At 53.0% G+C, this 18,919-nt stretch overlaps 1 protein-coding gene across 1 annotated transcript; it reads right to left on the bottom strand.

The window, feature by feature from the left end:
• Positions 1–3,910: 3,910 nt before the first annotated feature.
• On the bottom strand, positions 3,911–16,477 carry IGFBP4 (insulin like growth factor binding protein 4). The gene is made up of 5 exons (XM_032320240.1): positions 16,377–16,477; positions 15,102–15,980; positions 7,676–7,833; positions 6,806–6,940; positions 3,911–5,134 (listed from the first exon to the last, which is right to left on the bottom strand). Exons 2-5 carry the CDS (start codon positions 15,448–15,450, stop codon positions 5,000–5,002), a joined length of 777 nt encoding a protein of 258 aa, XP_032176131.1. The 5' UTR covers positions 15,451–15,980; positions 16,377–16,477; the 3' UTR covers positions 3,911–4,999.
• Between the last annotated feature and the right edge of the window lie 2,442 nt (positions 16,478–18,919).

Below are 18,919 nucleotides of genomic sequence, written 5' to 3'. Positions count from 1 at the left end.
AATCCCACCTTCAAAAGATGGGAAAACTTTGGCTCATAGAAGTAGAAAGTTCCACCTGCCCAACCTCACCCAGGTGGTAAGCAACCAGGGCCACCGTTTTGTCTTCCCAGCCATCTCTAGACTTGGATCAGGTGGGAGCCCAGTTCTGGAGACATCTACCCACCCCAGCTAGGGAGGTTCCCCAACCCTCACCTAGCCAATCCCAACTTCTGTCTGGGATGTGCAGGATAAAAGCCTGGGGTTGGGGGGGACCTTCCTGGTCATGCCTTGGTGCCAGGGTCCTAGGGTCCTAGTTCTGGCCTGGATGACTTTGGCACTGGGGTCTCAACTTCCCCATCGATAAAATTAGCCAGTATTGTCTAAAACTGGATGGGACAGTGATTCCCCAACCCTCCATTTCTATCATCCTAAACAAACTCAAAGGTTTCCCTTGGCTTGGGTGGTCTTTAGGAAGAAGGTCAATCCCAATTTCAGAATTTAGAGCTGGCAAGGGAGCCAGCTCTAAAGAGAACAAGGGGACCCAGCCAGCCATGGAAGCCGCTAATCTCCATCTCTCCCTGGGGGGACTTCACTGCCGCCTCCACTGAAAGCAATTTGTCATGCCCTGAATTAAGTGATTCCAACAAGGGTTTAATTTCAGTTTAATGGCTCTGTTTTTATGTGTAATTAAATACCATTGCATGGCGAAAATATGTTGTTTGCACTTCTTTAGAGACTGTGTAAGGGCCCAGGAAGCCAATCCCACCGGGTTTCTACTCCCAGGCTCCACCAGCCCCTCCCCTAGTCTGGCTGGAATTGTCCAGGTCTCGGAGAAGGGGGCTGGGGACCTGGGGAGGAGAGGGGGACCGTGAAGGGGAGAAATGGTCCTGGTGGCGCCTGCTCACTCAGTAGAGCATGTTTCTAATTATCCTCAGCACCCCCACTTCTACTCCCTGACCCTAACTCTCTCCAGGCCCTGGGGCCTCAGACATAGAGGGGACAGATCACTCTGACAGTGAAGATCTAATTAGACCCTTGGCTGGCTGAAGTGGTGTCTACGCCCACATGGGTATACCCAAAGGTCTGCCCCATTGTCTCTCCTCCACTTATTGTTCTCATTAACTCTCTCCTCCCCCATGAATATGCTTCCTCCCCATTGATCCTCTCCCCTGACTCACAAACCCACCCTTTCCTCCCCTCTTCCCTGAGAGGACCCCCGGACCCAAAAACTGACCCAATGTCGCAGCTGCCTGCCTGCCTGCCTCCCACATCATCTTGACTTTCTCTTTCTAGGTCAGAGGTGACAGTGCCATAGGGGTCTGGAATGCAGGGGGAGGTTCTCTGGCTGGGAATGTTTCAGGGTCATTTACCACACAGTCATATCCTCTCCAAGGAGGGGGGGCCAAACAGGCACCCCAAGTCCTGCATACCTCATAACATTCCTAGAGCAGCTTGGTACAGCTGAATGTGGCCCAGAGGGCAGAGGGGTTGGGACAAGCAGCCTTTTCCTGGAAGGAGCTAAAGGGATTGCAGTAGCTGGAACCTAGGGGCCTTCGTAGGAGGAGGGGCCAGGAAGCTTGGCCAACTCTCCAGAGATGCCCCCGCCTGAATCCAATTCTGGAGTCAGTCCAAATCTCCCCTTTTTTCTCCCTACTCCCACCCTGCTGGCTTGCCAGTGGAACACCCAGCCCCCAGTCCTCAGCGACAGGAGGGCTTGATCTCAACTAATGAGCTGGGAAATGGAAACCAAATGCCTGAAGTAGATCAGCACCAATGGGCTAAGGGAGCCTGGTGGGGAGCCTCCCACCCGCCTGCTCCAAGCCACAGTGGAGGGGAATAACATTTCTTGGGGAAGCAGAGCAGAGCCCTCAAGGACTTCAGTTTTAAGTGTATCTAGGTAAGTCCCAACAGGACACAAGAGTTTAGTCCTTGCCCCCTCCTCCCTTCCATGTCTGCCAGACATACTGAGGCCCTGTGGCTACTAGAGCGACCATCCAAGGGTATTTGGAGGCCACGGCTGGGCAGGGAGGGGGTGGGGCTAGGTGCAAACTAGACCAGCAATTCTCCTCTGAAGCCTGGTTCTCCCCACTGTGGCACTGCCCAGGACAGTGCACTTCCTCTAGCCTGGGAGTGGTAGAGCGTGCCCACGCCGACACAGAGCTGCCTTGATTTCCTTCTTTTTGGACACCTAGGACCTGACTCCCAGATGGTGGAGGCAAGCGCCAGGCAGTGTTTCCGTGGGATGTGTAATTCCCTCTCCCAAAGTGTGTATCCTCTATTCTTTGATGCTTGCTTAAGCTCCCCACATATCCTGCAGTGGGGACACCTAATGAGTGAAGGCCATGCGTTCATAGTCGGCAGGGAACTACAGACATACTCTGTGAATTTCTCCATTCCCTCCCGCCTCACGTCGCATGCATTCGCAGATTCACACAGCCCACATAAACACGCCCCTCAGATTAGCATCTCCCCTACACACACCCACACCCAGGACACATGCGTTCACATCTCACCTTGTATATTCGCTTCGTGTATTCAGAAGTAGCACTTTGCTGTATTTACACACGTGCATGCACCCACACTCAAACCCACACACACAGGTACCACAAATATGCAGATATAACAAAGGTTCATCCCAGGCCACATAGGCAGCTACTTCCCAAGCAGATCCAGCTCTTTTCGGAGGCCCCCGAAGGAAAAAGGACCTCTTAGTACTCACTACCAATGGTACCAGGGGTAGAGCATTGAGAAGGGGGGCTGGATAAAGAAGGAAAATTTAAAGAGATGCTTTAGGGAAAGAGATACTCTCTCTACATTTATTTGCTTTAAGGACCTAAAGCTTAATTGTCAGCCTACACCTACCTCCCACCCCAACAGGCCTTGGCCTCAGCCCAGGAAGTAGGGGGCTCCATGAACGGGGGTCAGGGGGCCCAGGTCACTTTGTTCTTTAATCTCCTACTGCTGGCAGTGGCTTGCGGTGCCTCAGGGAGACCAGATGGCTGCGGGATGCTGTCACTGAGGCAGAGCTAGAGAGATGAGGATTGCAGGCCCAGATTTAAGATACAGATAGCACAGGGGCCAATTCATCAGGAGCCAGAGAATTTAAAGTCTGAGAGTGCCTCTGGAACTGGAAAGGGGCTAGGAATCCAGAAGACAACCCAACAGGAGGGAACCCCTTCCCCCCACCCCTGCAGAGCACAGCAGACTTGGTGCACAGGATGTTCAGGCTGCCTATGACCACCTGAGAAGGGGCCCCCACCCAGGAGATCAGCGTACACACACACACACAGAGCACAGAAGTGGTGGAGAGGGGTGACCAGAAATCCAGTCATACCACATGGGCACAAATTCTGGGTCTGGCCCCAAGAGCCCCACAGCCTGCCGAACTCAGGACAGCAAAATCAAAGATGCCCCTACTCCCAATCTCTCAGAATCAAATAACGACACAACCACCCCATTAAGGAATCTAGGCAGCGGGAGCTATGGAATATATTGGAGCTTACCCCCTTCCCTCAACTTCAGGGAAGTGCCTCCCCCACTAAATTAATACATCAAATCCAGATGCAAATCCAATCTGCCTGATGCCCTAGGAAATACCCCAGCTTCACACACCATATGATCCCAGAAATAGCTCTGGCCCAGCAGGGCTGTCCTTGCTTGCCTTCCTTCAGAAGCCATTATTTGCCCACCAGGAGTCTGAACACAGACAGTATGACTTTGGGGCCAGGGAAGCTCCCTAGGAGGAGACTGCAGGGAAGAGGAGGGTGAATCGGTTGACTCTGCAATCCTCTTACCATGGAGGATAGGTCTAGGGACCACATGATGACCCACCCCTTCCCACCCCTGGTGCATCTCTGTCTCTAATTATAAATAAATCAACCAAACACAATTGTCTAGATTTTTTTTTGTTTGTTTTGTTCTGTTTTGTTAAAAAAAAAAAAAAAAAAAAAAAAAAAGACAAGACATCATGGCCAACTGGTAGGTCCCTAAGTCTCCTTCCATCCAGTCAAGTCAGAAATGCCTGGAGGATAGGGAGGTACAGGGAGGGAGGCAAAGCCACAGGCAGTGAGCCACTGGAAGGATGGAGTCATCCTGGTGACTTTGTGACTGTGACCACAAACAGGGGAGGAAGCAAGACCCTAGACAAGTCCTTTACCCCCCAGCATGTGTGTCCTCTGTTCCATCTGGCACATGCAGTCCCATTGCGTATCCTTTCCTCCCACTCTGAATATTCAGAAATGGGCCCCACCTCCCCAGCCCTCTATCCCGCATGACTGCTTCTGACCTTCCTCCCTCCCCCACAGCAGGGTCTGGGCAGCCAGGCAACAAACCATGTGACACACCAGACCCAAAGGTGGGCTTGTCTTATAGGTCCTTCCCCGTGGAGGGGCCTGGGGAAGAGAAGAAGGGGAGCCTGGCAGGTTTGAGCTTTCGAAGTGGGTCTGGACTCCTGACCATCGAATCATCTGCCACCCCACACTTTCCCTACGGCCTCTACCCTCTGACTAAATTGAGGGGAAGGACAGTAATAGTACAAGGTACAAAAGTTAAGGTACATGTCTACTTTACTTCTCTGATTCTGGAAATGGGACTTCTCTTCCCCCACAAGCTTGTGCTCAGCTTATAAGAAGTGGCCTCACATGCCCAAATCAAACAAAGTCAGTATAAGAGCCCCCAGGACTAAAAAACTAGAGCTGGCATGTATATGTTGTCAATAAGTGTTTTTAGATGGCTGAATGAATGAATGATTGAATGAATGAATCCAGGATCAATTTGGAGACACACCAGGGCTCCCCGTTACCACTCTTAGACCTCTCTGACTATCTAAGCCCAAAGATACCACTAGGCTTTGGCTCACCCCAAGGGCACACCCATGCACACACACATACACACACAGAGAAAGGGAAACTTCTGGGCCAGAGACAGAGCTAAGACTCAGACCCAGGCTCCAGGTCAGCTCTATAGCCTCTAGGGGCTGGGGGCCGCAGGGGGCACTGAGCCCCCTGCCTCCTGGCAGGGCTCACTCGCGAAAGCTGTCAGCCAACTGGTGGCAGTCCAGCTCCCCTTTTGGCTCCAGACCCCCCGGAAGCTTCACTCCCGTCTTCCGGTCCACACACCAGCACTTGCCGCGCTGCCCATCTAAGGCCGGGTGACACTGCCAAGACAAGGGTGTGAGAGGTCAATTCCCAGGCAGCCTGCCCCCCGTCCCACCCCAGCTCAAGTCAGACAGCTGATCCCAGATGGCCTCTGAGGGCAGAGGCTCTTTCATGAGTTCATGGAGTAGACAGAGCTTGGCCAAGAAATGAAGGTTGTCTCAGGGGCCAGCATTGGTCTAGGGATAAAGGGCTCAAGTGTCAGAATGTTCAGTGGGAAAAAAACTGGGGGAAGAAAACACATAGAACTATACAACACAAAGAGTGAACCCTAAGGTAACTTATGGACCAATTTTAGTTCCTTAATTTGTGGTAGCATATGTACCACACTAAACCAAGACGTTAACAGGAGAAACTGGGGGTGAGGAGTAGATAGGAATCCTGTACTTTCTGCTCGATTTTTCTGTAAACCTAAAACTGCTCTAGAAAATAAAGTCTATTAGCTTTTTTTAATGAGGGAAAAACATTTTTAGAAATTGGTCAAGGATGGGGTGGCCTGGGTGGCTCAGTCAGCTGCGCATCTACTCTTGGTTTTGGCTCAGGTCATGATCTCAGGGTTTGGAGATGGTGCCCTGCGTGGGGTTCCTGAGATTCTCTCTCTCTTTCCCTGTCTCTCTCCCCCTCCCCCTGCACTTGCTTGCACTCTCTCTCAAATAAATAAATAGAATTTTTTTTTTTTTTTTTAATGGGACAAAGATAAAATTGGTGTTGGGATAAAGCTTGCAGGTAGGTTTGGCACTGGTTTGAGAGGCCCTTTTTGGTTCTGCCCTCATAACCTCCTCATGCCATCCTGGGATCTGCAGACCTGGGAGCAGCCCTGCTTTTCCTATCTAGGTGTCTAGCCCACTTTGTGGATCTATCTATAGAGCACAGAGTGGGAGAATGTATGTATCTATGCCCACAAAGAGCTGAAGAAAGACCCAGGCCAGGACTCCCCAGGTCACACCCAGTATAAGGCTCTGCCCAGATGTGCCACCCTGCCAAGTAAGCCCACCTCTTACAGGTCAGAGTTGGGGCTGAGGCAAGCCAACCTTGCCGAATATCCCAGCCTCCTGCGGGCTTATGAGAGGAACCCATGTTCCAAGGGAATGAGGGAGTATGGAGGTTCCTACGTTCATATTTTCTCTCCTGTCCCACTCCTTCCTCTGCTTCCATCCAAAGCTCCCTTTCCCAGCTGTCAGATCTGGCTTTACCTCCATCCTGGCTGTACCCCAGGTGGTTTGGGGGAAAGGGCAGGCTGAATTTCCTCCTTAAATCTTCACGACTGAGCCCCTCCATCCCCAAATGAAACCTGAGACATTCTGTGGCAAAGGAGAACTACTCATAGGACGGAGTACAGTACAGGGAGTGGGAGAGTGCGGGGAGGTAGAGGTTGGCAGGAGTGCTAAGTGGTAGATCCAGAGGTGATGGAAATAACCTTGGATGGGGAGACAGGACAGCTGGTCTGCCGTTAACTCACGCTGTGACTTTGGGCCTCAGTTTCCTCATCTCCAAAATGAGTGTGGTGGGCAAAATAAGCTGAAACTGTAAGGCTGGGGGAGGGTCCAAGGGGTTAGGTGTAGGTGGGAAAGTCTTCCCTTTCCTGAGATCTCCATCCTGGACCATCTCGTGGAGAGACCAGGCATGCCCCAAGAGCTGAAGTCAGGATGGAGCCAGCGGGGATGAAGACCCACCTGCTTCGGGTGGAAGTTGCCATTGCGATCGCAGTTGGGAATGGGGATGATGTAGAGGTCCTCGTGGGTGCGGCTCTGTGAGGCGGCCAGCCGCTCCAGGGCCCGGTGCAGCTCACTCTGGCAGGAGCCCTGGGGCTAGAGGAAGGGAGGATGAAACCGCTTAGCAGAAGGGAGAGAGGCAGGAAGACCAAGGCTGGGGGTCAGATCAGAACTAAAGGCCCAGAAAGGAGGCTCAAGGCCCAGAGGCCAGGCAGGACCCAGGGTTCAGGGGACCCTGGTGGACAGAGCAGGACACTAACGAGAGGATCCTGAGCCAAAGAGCTTCTAAAAAGGAAGGGTGTGATTGGAAGGGACCTTGTAGGGGAAAGTGGCTGTGGAAACCAACAGAGATGGTTGGGAAGGGAATGATTTCTAAGCAGGAGGGATAGCGGACATCATACAATTAACAACTTGGTAAGAGCATGGCATGGATCCATCAGAACCATTCATCAGAAAGGACATTAGCCAACTGTGGGGCAGGGTCTCCAGGCCCCCTGCTGTGGCCAGCGTTAACCCCTTAGTTACTGAAAAAGTCTGCATGGAGAATCCAAGAGAAGAAACACCAGGAAGCTTGGAGCAACCACTATTTTTACACACCAGTACGGAAGTATTTCAGTACTTAACAATTACTTCCACTGCAGCAACATGTAGCACTGATGAACAGGAAAGGAAGTTCAAGGAAAGGAATGAGGATTGTTTGGGTCCTGATGATGCATTCTAGGTGCCTCTTGCACACAGTTTGGCATCCAGTGAACATTTGCTGAATGAACATAATCCAGATCTAGTGGGGAAGGGTGTGCACATGTGCATTTGTAGGTCAGAGGTCCTCACCACAGGCCGAGCTTCCTCCCGGGGCACCCCGATGACCTTCATCTTGCCCCCGCTGGTGCTGCGGTCTCGAATTTTGGCGAAGTGCTTCTGCAGGCACCTGCGGTCGTGGGCGCTGCAGGGACTGAAGCTGTTGTTGGGGTGGTCACCCTCATCCTTGTCTGCAGTCAGGCCGAGATAGGGAGAGGTCAGCACTGGGAAAGGACAGGGCAGCACACCCACCCAGCCTCCCACCTTGCTTTTCTCTTGGGGATCCTCCAGCCTGGTTCTGGGAAAGAATAGGGGACCTTGGAGTTGTGGTGGGGGGGCGGGGAGGGGGATGAAAGCAACACCCTCGTCTCCTCCCCATTCTCCCGGGATTTCCTCAGGAGAATATTCTTCTTAAAGTCCTTGACTTGTCCCTCACCCCACCCAGTCCAGCCCTCAGATGAGTCACCAGCTGCAGCTGCGCAGACAACAGGAGTGTCCCCTGAGCCCTGCAGGGAGGTCTAAGGCAGGCAGGAGCCTCCCCACCAGATCTCACACCCTCCTCCATTCAGCTCCTCCTACCATCCCCCACTCCGTCTGCTCTCTTTTCCTGTCTCCTGTCCTGTTCTTTTCAGCATCTGGCTGAGCCAACCAGGGGATCCTCAGATCTGTTGGCTCTGCTACCCCTCTTCCACATGGCCAAAATCAGAATTTCCGTGAGTGATGAGAAATCTGGCCCCAAAGGCTCTCCCCACTGGCTGAACAGGAGAGAAGAAGCAGGAGTGGGTGTGTATGTCTACATCTGAAAGTGTGAGTCCGTGTGTGTGTGACCCACTGTGTGGCTGCAGGACCAAAAACACCCTCACACCTCCCTTCAGTTCCCCCACCCCAATTTCTTCCGTCCTTAGACTTTGGACTCCATCCGAAGTCCATGTCTATTGCCCAGAGTCAGGGCACTCGGGATGTGGAGATGGGGGTGGTGAGGCTCGACCTGCACACTCTCCCTGGGATCTCCTGAAGACTCTATCTGAACTCAAGAATAACCCGATCCCAAAGTCCCAGAATCCAACCACTATTCCAACCTCCAGACAGCCAAAACCGGGATTCAGGGCTGAGCTGGAGAAAGAGGTTGCAAGACCTCTCTGCAGATCAGAGTCACCTCTAAAATGCTTGGGCTTGGCAGCTTGCTGCTGGCCTGAATGCAAAGCCCCTGCCAGCATTCCAGATGTTGGCAGCCAGACAGAAGGTTACATCTGGTTTGCGTCAGGATTTTTTTCCTGAGGAGTTAGCAGGTTCCTCCACGCATGGCAGCAGTCCCAGAGCTGCCTCTGGGTCAAATGGTATTTTTCCGTCTAGCCAAAGTTAGTTGGGGGGTTAGTTCTCTTTTTATTCTCCTAGTTCTGGCGGTGTGGAGGGAAGCAAGTAGATAAAGGGAAACCAGGCAAGGAGGAATCTAGACTTTCAGAAAGTCTTTGTCAAGATTCCATACCCAAAGGTTATTTATAAAATTGAGTCACCAAGGATGGGAAGGTTTTGTCATGGGTGGAGGGCGGGTTTAGAAAGAATCAAAGGTAAGGAAATAAATGAAGCAGATAGATATACTCTGTCCTTCTGCATATTTAACATCCCAAGAAAGACAGTCCAGAGGGGACTCGTCTACAGAGATGACATCAAGTTCTTAAGGGTCAACCGAGGAGTATCCACTATAGCAAGACCTCCCAGCGATGTGGGCAGTAAAAGATGTGGGTAAATTTCGGAAGACCAGGATTGTCAAGGGAGCCATAAGAAGATGGACCCCAAACCCTTGGTCAGAACCAGAGAAATGATCTGGGATCCAGGCTCTACCCTAAAGACCCTCCCAAGGAAACTTTCTGGCCAAAAGGCCCAGAATAGCCAGCGATCCCTGCCCCTGCATCCACCTTGCACAAAAGCATAAGACTTTTGGAAGGGCTCACAGTGTTGCAGGGGTGTAGGCTGGAGGTAGATAATGGAGAAGAAGAGGAAATGGAAGAAAAAAAAGAATTAGAGCCAAATTTTGAAACAACAGAGGCTGAGCTGAGCTGAGCCATGGACAAAAGCACCACCATTTAACCCAGAAATGACTGGAAGGAATCAAAAGGACTCATGTGCCACAGCCCATGATGCTAATTCAAGCGGCACCCTTGGAACCTGGAAAAGGTTTTGGTCTTTCCTTTAAGCTTGCTTTCTTTTCATGGCCATAAAGGGAAGCACTACTTTGCACAATAACACTTGTTTCTCTTGGTAAGTGGGCAGAATGTTCTCAGGTTCAAGAAGTAAGCAAGAGTTTTCTTAACAAACGGAGGTAGAGAGTCTCCCATCCTGAAAGTGTGGCCCATCAGAGTGGTAAAGGCCTCAAGAACCTAGAGATCTGGAGTAGAAATGTAACCGCAACTAGGCTTTCCAACATTGAGTTTCCATGAGTTGAAGTTCACAAATGACTAACTCTTGGGGGTTATTAATGAATATATGGAATATTTTTTCCCTTAACTTAGGAGGCATGATTAAGGAGAACAACTGTTGGAAGCATCTGGGTAGCTCAGTTGGTTAAGCAGCTGAGCATCTGGCTCTTGGTTTAGGCTTATGTCATGATCTCAGGGTTGTGAGATCAAACCCCAAGTAGGGGTAGGACTCTGCACTCAGCACATAGTCTGTTTGGGGTTTTCTCTTTCTCCCTCTCTCTCTGATTGTGGATGCTGTCTCTTTCTCTCTCTCACTGAAACCTGGAGCTCTATGGGCCATAGGGCAAGGCTGGAAGCATAGCTTATGCTCTTGTGTGGGTAGGGCCCCATGTCACACTAAGGGGGTTATCTGGGAAAGCTAAGCAGGCAGTGTGCCTGGCCTCCCCTTCCTTGGTTTCCCCACTTCTTTGTTGTTGCTAGGCCAACTTCCTTTTTTATTTTTTGAAGAACTGAAGAATCCTACAAGCCTCCAAAATACACATACTTGAGTCCAGATACGCATCCATGCCATACTCGGACCCTTCCTGTCCAAGATCAGACTGCTTCACCCCACCAAAAGGGCACTCCACAGAGGAGATCAGTCCTTCATTAACACCAAGCAGGCCAACTTCCAGCTGTTCTGCCACTCTGCAGATCTGGTCCCGGTCTGTCCCTACCTCGAGTCTAAGCTCAAGGAAGAATACACCAGAGAGGAAGAGTAGCGGCTCACTTACTCTCACAGGCACACAGGTACACAGAGTATATCCGTATCTTCCCACTCAGACACAGACGGGCCAGGATTCAAGAACCACAAACATATACAAACAATCACGTGTCTGGGCACACTGGTCCACACAGGCACACCCACATACACTTGGGCACCTTGACCCTGCCCTGGGCAGAGACACAGAGACTGGGGGCAGGGCACTCTGCCTGCCCCATCGCTTGTTGACTTTCCATTTAATCTGTAACTCTTCCTTTCTCAGCCTTGCTTAGCAGGCGGACTAAGGATCCACCCCAGGATCCACCCCTAGACACTGGGTTTGGGAGGGTGAGGGTCATCGTAACCTTGGGCCTCTGAAAAATGTTAACCTTCCACTCTCCAAAGCTGGCTAAATTCTTGCTACTTCCCCGCTCACTCAGGAATTCCATCCCTCTGGTCGTGCTCACCCAGGTGGAGCCCTCAATCCCTGTGGGCCCCCCCAAAGTCAGACCTAGCCCCCTGAAAGATCTGACTTTCGGACTTCCAGAAGGCTTATTTAGGGGGTGGGACTTCCAAGGTGGGCCAGGTCATCTCTTCCAGCCCCTGCATGGGGCTAGGCCAACAACATGCAACCACAGTGCAAACCTCGGTCTTTGCTCTAGCAACTAGGTGCCCAGAGAGAGAAAAGACTTCACAGCTTTGGCACCAATGGCTGAAAAGTTCATGGTCAAAGCTAGAGGATTTCCTCTTTCTGGAAGCCTGATTCCAACCCCATGATTCCTCCTCAACTCCAGCCCCCATCCCCTTCAAGACACCCAGGGTGAGGCTGTGACGTAGGTGGGCCCAGCCACCCAGACACAGGCGTTTCAGCTCACCCCTCCTACCCTGCAAGAAAGGCTTTTTCTTTCTTCCCCTGGACTCTCTCTAGAGAAACCAAGATCACCCATCCCAAGTACCCAGCCCTTACTTCAAGGTCAAGTTCAGAAGGCGTCCCCTTCACCATCATGCCACGCTGCTTGCCTCAGACTGGAGGAAAGCTGATCTGTTCTTCCCTTGTTTACAGCATCAAAAAGGACCAAGTTCCTCCCCACCCCCCTCAACAACTCTGAATGTCCCCCTACTTTGCTCAGTTGCCCTAATGTCCCTCAAAAATCCCAGCATCAGAGGAGGATTTAAGTTTGGACCAAAATCTTCTCAGCTTCTTCTTCTTCTTCACCATCCTCATCATGGCTCTAACTGATGAAGCTCTTACTCCATGCCAGACACCCCAAGCCTGTGAGGCAGGTCCCGTTGTCATCTCTATTTTACAGATGAGGAAATGCAGCAGCCTGGGTGGAGGGGAAGGAGGACTTATCCCTGCAGCTCCTATGTCTTTAAATGGAAAGACTCCTGATACCCGAGGCACCAATAATTCTGGCTTTGCCAATACTAAAGAAAAAATGTTAAGCAGCCATGCTCCTCCCCCTACCTCCCCCAAGGCACAGAACTTCTGGGAAGGCCCTGTTCCCATGACATGACTGAATTCCCAGTACTGAAGTAAGGGGGACAATATTTGCTGCGTTGACTAAAAATTAACCCAGTCTGTCTGTGCCCTAACCCTGTCCCAGAGAGACCCAAGAGCACAGTTTAGGAGCTCCCCAGTCCAAGCACCGATCTTCGTACTGTCCACTCCCCCAGATTCCATGGGTCAAGGGTCAGTCCACTGATGCAGAATTTTGGACTTCTGACGCACACGTTCCTTCCCACCCCCACCTCCGGGGGCCCGAGCAGTGTTAACCCACAACATTTCCTGGCTCAGAAAGCTGGGACAGGAGGGCTCTGGAGAGGTTAGGGGCAAAGGCTTAAGATAGAAGGAGGACACCTGCTCCTGGGGCACGTAGTAAGCAGCTGGACATAGCAGACCAAGGGAAGGGACATGCCAAGTGATTGTCTGCCCCCAGTCACCTGCTGAAGCTTAGCTCTAAGAGGAAAAGGCAGAAAGAAGAGCCTGATACTCTCTGCCAAACTATTCCCAAGGCAAGAGGGTCCAAGTCTTGGGACCTAGGAGGGACACTGGCCTATTGACAGTGAAAGGTTAGAGAGAATAGTGGGGATAAGGGCTGAGCTCTGGCCATCTTGTCACACCAGAGACCCTGCAGGGCTGTTGCACAACTCTAGGGGGCACCTTTCACATGGTGCAGGGGAAGCTTCTGTGATGACTAGGAGGTGAGAAGGCACGGACACAGCTTGCCGAGTCGGTACCAAGTTTTCCCCAGGGTTCTCCAGGCTTGCCCTTTCCCTCTCCAGATCTTCGCATACCCTGCATGGGTGGAGGACAGGCAAGGAGGGAGGGGGTGGGCATTAGAGACCTGGACCCTGCAATCCCAAGGGGACATAAAGACCAATTCACATGATGTCCACAGGGCAATCACGAACTTCATACCGTTTCCCCCAAAGCCCCTAGGGGATTAGATTTTCCCCCACTACAGGATGAGGTGCTCCTGCTCAGCCGGGGAGGAAGGGGTACTCAAGACCCTCTGAGAGCTCTTTTGTCCTGAGTTCAAGTCAGGGAGAGAGGAGAAGCACCCGTTCTAATCTGGTGCCAGATACATACGCACTGGCCAGTGGAGGATGGAGATATGAAGGAAAAGAGATCCCATTATACTCAGGGAGCCAAGGGTTCAGTCCTCACTCCCAGTCTGGTCTGGTACCAGTTCCGCTCCTCTCCCACTCACACCAGCATCTATGCCCCAGGATCAGTGCCTTATTCCCTCAGGACCACCACCCCCGCCCCCCGGCGCCCCCCGGCCCCCACTTCCCAGATGTGTCGGGTGCCAGGCTGGCATTTCTCCTAGAATGTTTTTTGCTGACCCATCTCTCACTGCCTAAGGACAGGAAGGGCAGAGAGGCCTGAGGCCCAGACCCCTGGGGTCCACCTCCTTCCTGTTTTCCCTGCATCCTGCTTTCCTCCACTAACAAGCTGCAGAGGATTGAGGAAGTGGAACAGTCTGGGACCCGAGGCAGGAAGCTTGGGGCCAGAGTCCCAGCATCCGGACTGCAACAATGGAAGCTTCAAGCACCAGGAAAAGAGACAGACACAGACAGAGGCACAGGGAGAGCAAAACAGTCAGAGAGGGAACAAGAAACAGAGGCAGAGATACAGAAAAGCAGACAGAGAGAATCCAAAAGTAACAGAAAGATAGGAACAAAGACAGAACGAGAAACAGTGACAGAGACACAAAGAGAAAGAGCAACAGAAAGGGGCTGAGGAGAAAGTGAGAGAAGCAGGACAACAAAAGCAGAAAGGGAACAACGTAGAGAAAGAGAAACTGGTAACAGGCAGAAGACATTGAGGAAAAGAGAACCAAGGAGAACTCAGGCATGTTGGTAGTGAAACTAGAGACTGCGAGATGTAGCAGGAAATAACAAAAGAATACGAAAGACTGAGAACGATTAGAAGGAGAAACTGAGAGGCTCACTGAAAAATGGAAAAAGAGAAAGTGTAAGAACGAGTTTAGAGCAAAGGGCCTCCCCCTCTCCCTCTCTCCCACCTCCTCCTCTCCCTCTCTCTCCCCCTCTTTCTCCTTTCTCTACTCCCTATCCCACACCGTTAGGTTCCTACAGCTCTGGGCTGGGAGCCAAGACTTGCTTCTCCTCCGCCACCTCAGATGACACCTGCCAGAGGAGCAAGGTGCCCATATACCAGAGCAGGATGAGGTGCCCAGGCCTGGCAGAGAGACCTCTGTCTTCCCAATACCTCTCAAACAGCTAGGTGAGCTGCCTAGGGGCTTTGGGGAGGGGCAACTCTGATGCCCCCCACCACCAAAGCCCCCCTGATCTGCATGTCCCACTCCACCCCACCCCACCTCAATGTCAAAAGGCTTCTTAGACCCCTTGGGTTTCAAGTGTGGCCAGGATGAGGGACATTCCAGGATCAGGAACAGAAAGCCGCCACCCCTGCCATCGCCATCCTCTAGTTATCTGACCCCAAGCCGCTCACTTGCAGGCTGCTGGCTGGACCAGGTCACTCCTGCAGCAGCAGCCAGGACTACCACCGAGACCTCTCTTCCCAAATAGGCACCCTTGGGAGGTTTGGGATGGAGGGCTGGGACAGTCTTCCTTGCTGGTGGCAACAGGCTGCTAGGGACTCTACAGCAGTTTCCCTGGGTGAGCCTGTCCCATGCCATTCCAGCCCTGCCAGGTACCTGTCTCCTTAACTCACGAAAGATTTTCAAGGGCTTTTCGGACTAGCTTGAAAGGGGAAGGGGTGTCTAGGAGAGGAGAACACCAGGTAGGGCACGCAAGGACAGGGGCACCTTACCAGAGGGCTGCAGGCTTTCCTGGATGGCCTCGATCTCCGCCAGCTCCATGCACACGCCCTGCCCGTGCATCAGCGTGTGCAGGGGCTTCTCCACCCCCCGGGGCGGGTAGCAGCGCAGGCCCGAGCCGCAGCGAGGGGTATACACCCCGCAGGGCATCCCCTTGCCCAGGGCGCAAGTGGCGCAACAGCCGCAGCCAGGCTCCCGCACCAGCTCCTCGCAGCCCACGGGGGGGCGGCAGCGCGCCAGCTTCTCCTCGGAGCAGGGCGGGCAGTGAATGGCTTCGTCGCCCAGGCTCGGCCAGGGCCCGGCGGCCAGCAGCAGCGCGGCCACGAGGCAGAGGGGCAGCATGACCGAGCTAGGACGGGGGCGCGGGCGCGGGGCGCGGGAGCTGAGAACGCGCGCGCAGACTGGCAGCAGGGACCCAGGGAGACAGCGCCTGGCGCGCCTGGAGGACCCGACCCGGAGGGCGCGGGGAGACGGGGCGGCCCCGCGGGCGGACAGGGACGGAGCCAGGGAAGTTAGCAAGCGGACCGGAGGGGAGCGAGCCTGGCCGCCGATGCGCTGCGCCGCATCCTCGGCCGGGCCCAGGCAGCGGGCGGTGGGGCAGGGGGGGCAGGGGTCTGAGCGGCTGCTTGGGACCGGCTCCCCCGGACTTTATACCGGCCCCTGGCCACACCCCCAGAGCCTTCCCAGAGGTGGGGGAGCGGGGGCGCCGGGGGGAGAGGGAGAGGCGGCCGTTAGGGGGAGGGGGCGCTGTCCTGAGTCGCCGCCGCCGCCGCCGCCGCCGCTACAACATCTGAAAGTCCTTTTCTGCTGCAGAAGGAAGCGGAGCAGTTTGGAAGCCGTGGCAGGAGCCGAGAGCGCCTCTGAACCGGAGCCTGGGAGGGGAGAGAAAGGAGAGGAGACGCCAAGGGGCTGCTCTTTGGACCCCTCCTCCGACCTTGGAGGATTCCTCCCCTTCCCCGCCAAGGCGGCTGCAGCCCCACCCCCCGCCCTCCAAGAACGCGACCTCCTAGCCCAGACTCCCGGCTCCGCGATTCAGTCTCTCGGGCCAGAGTCCTTTCCACCACCCCCCCAGTGCTTCCAGTCCCAACCACTGGAGACCAAGTCGGGTGAAGCGGGGAAAGGGAAGCAAGCACCCAACGAGGGACCCAGAAGGGCCTCATGGCCCTAAGAAGTTAGTAAGCTCTCTTCCCACTTGCCCTTCCAACTCCCCGCCCCGGCCGCGCGCGCCCTGTCTCCGCGGGGCTCATCTGGGTCCTGATCTGCTCTACCTTCCTGAGAACTGAATCCACCGAACTCCTGGAGAAGGAGGTGCCCAGCCTCTTCTTCCTCCAGGATGCTTGCTTCTACTGCCCTACTCCTTCGCCAGAGGAGGACTGGCTGGGGAGATTGCCACTCTCAGTGTGCAAACTGTGCATAGCACAACTCCAGGGGGCAACATTTCTCTTGTGGGTATTGTAGGTTTGTGTAGCTGTTAAGACAGTTTTCCAGCAGAGGGCAGTCAAGCATTTCGAGGAAGGGGTGCCTTCTAATTCAGCCAGCATTGTGCGTGGGGCTGGCTAGGCCCTCTGTGATATCCTATTGGTGCCTGTTTCCCTCACCCTTCCCTCAGTCCTGCTGCGATCCAGAGAGACCTGGAGTAACATTTGAGTAGAGACCCATCTCCTAGGTTCTCTCTCGGTCCCGCAGGTACTCACCGGTCCTCCCCCACAAAGGCTTCTCCTGTCCTGGACCTGGTTTCAGGGTAAGAGTGCCTGTCAGGGCACAATCAGTGACACACTATGGACTTTTTTTTTTTTTTTTTTGGCTTGGCTTGGCTTGGCTTGGCTTGGCTTGACTTAGCCTAGAAAGCGGCAAGGCAGCCAAGCCAAGTACAGATCAGAGACTGTTTTCCTGCTTCCTACTTCCTTTCCCAAGGCAGCAGTCTTTCATTTCAGTCTCACAGCCGTTAGGCCCTCTCCTACTTTCTCCAAGTGTAGACTGTCCAGGTGATAGTAGGAAGAGAGGAGCTGGAAGCTGAACTTGCCTGGACAGAACCAAAAAGTTGCAAACTGACGGCACCTACTGGCAATCATCAAGACTGCAGAAGGTCTGGAGAGCTCTGGCAGGGGACAAGATTGTACAATCCTCTCCCTGCCATCTCGCAGACATATTGGGGTCTCTTCTGTCTTGGAGCACAGCAAAGAGAGCCAGGATCCTCATGTCCCTGGGGGAAGCCCAGCTGTCCCTGATTCAGAAAACTTCCCCCAGCCCTATCCCCCTCAATCATCTTGAACCCATTTCTGCCACTAACTTATTGTATGAAGTTGGACACCACTCCTTGGAGTTTGAATGTCCCTAACTGTAAAACAGAGGTAGGTCATCTCCACCTATTCTGCCTCTTAAAGCTCTTATGAGAGTAAAATGGGATCAGAAAGGACAGTTCTGGGGTGCCTGGGTGGCTCAGTGGGTTAAAGCCTCTGCCTTCGGCTCAGGTCATGATCCCAGGGTCCTGGGATCGAGCCCCGCATCGGGCTCTCTGCTCAGCAGGGAGTCTGCTTCCCCCTCTCTCTCTGCCTGCTTCTCTACCTACTTGTGATCTCTGTCTGTCAAATAAATAAATAAAATCTTTAAAAAAAAAAAAAAAGAAGAAAAGAAAGGACAGTTCTGATACCAATGCCAGACTTGCCTCATAGACAGCAAACTTGGGAGAGCTAAAGACACTGGGACACGGAGGAAAGCGTGCAGGAGAGGCTGGACTCAGAGCAAAAAAGTACCTGAGGTGAAGCATGAGTGCAGGTGTGAGAAATCCAGAAAGGTTTCCAGGTGAGACAGGTGCCCAGACCTCTACCCCAGCAACCCCCATCCATCTGCTGGTGCCCACCCACCACCCCACATCACCGTCTGGGATAATTCTAAGGAAGCAGAAAAATAGACATAAGTAGGCCATCCAAGCACCTCCCCATCATTCGTGCAACACATATTTACTGGACAGTGATTTGCGCAGGCTTTGTGCTACATACTGAGGACACAGAGATGACCAAGATCACTCTCTGCCTTCAAGGAGCTCACTGCCTGGTGAGGGGAGACAGGCATATAAATAAAATGAACCTAAGAAGTGTGCAGGTGCCCTGGGAGACATTCGTGTGGGGCACCGTGGGGACCCAGACACATAAGTGGTCAGTTCTACGACCAAGAAATGGAAAAGCTTCACAGAGAAGGTGACTGATGAGCCAACCATCTGCCACACTAGAGTAAAAAGCACTGGTATTAGCATTAGGCTGACCTGGATTCTAATCCCAGCTTTGCCACTGGACTCACTGGGGAATCTGAAACAAGTTACTCTGAGCTCACTGTTCTTACCTGGAAAATGGGGCTTTGTGATAAGAAAGATAAAAGCATAAGGAGGGGAGAGAGAGAAAGACTGGATTGTGCAAATTGTCCAGCCTACGGGGGCACTGAGTGTTTGCTCCTTCCTATCAGCCACCCGGCTGGAAACTAAGGATCTTTGTCGTCCTGCACCCCCCATCCCCAGCCCCGGCGGACTGGAGGCTCTCAGAGGACTAGAGATTTAGTGTCCTCCTTGGGCTTGCTGGTGTCTGGGGATAAGCTACATAAAGGGCACAGGATTTGGAATGAGAAGACCTGGGTTCAAGTTGTAGCACAGCCGCTTAAGGGCTATGTGACCTTGGATACCCACTTAATGTCTGGAAGGGTCATTTCATCCTCTATTTTAAAAAGAGAAAAAAAAATTCTGAATTCAGTTCTTCTGTGTTTTTTACATGCTCCTGAAACAAAGATATAACTTAAAAAATTAACCTGAAAAACATATAAT

This window comes from Mustela erminea, chromosome 18 (genome assembly GCF_009829155.1).
Source record: "Mustela erminea isolate mMusErm1 chromosome 18, mMusErm1.Pri, whole genome shotgun sequence".
NCBI lineage: Eukaryota > Metazoa > Chordata > Mammalia > Carnivora > Mustelidae > Mustela > Mustela erminea.
The sequence above is the reverse complement of the archived record's forward strand: the minus strand, read 5'-3'. Positions and strand labels throughout refer to the sequence as shown.

Coding starts and splice junctions, on each gene's coding strand:
- IGFBP4 (XM_032320240.1), bottom strand. CDS start 15,450: ATGCTGCCCCTCTGCCTCGTGGCCGCGCTGCTGCTGGCCGCCGGGCCC. Junction 7,834..15,101: donor GGAAAGCCTGCAGCCCTCTG/GTAAGGTGCCCC, acceptor GCCTGACTGCAG/ACAAGGATGAGGGTGACCAC. Junction 5,135..6,805: donor GCAACTTCCACCCGAAGCAG/GTGGGTCTTCAT, acceptor TTGTCTTGGCAG/TGTCACCCGGCCTTAGATGG.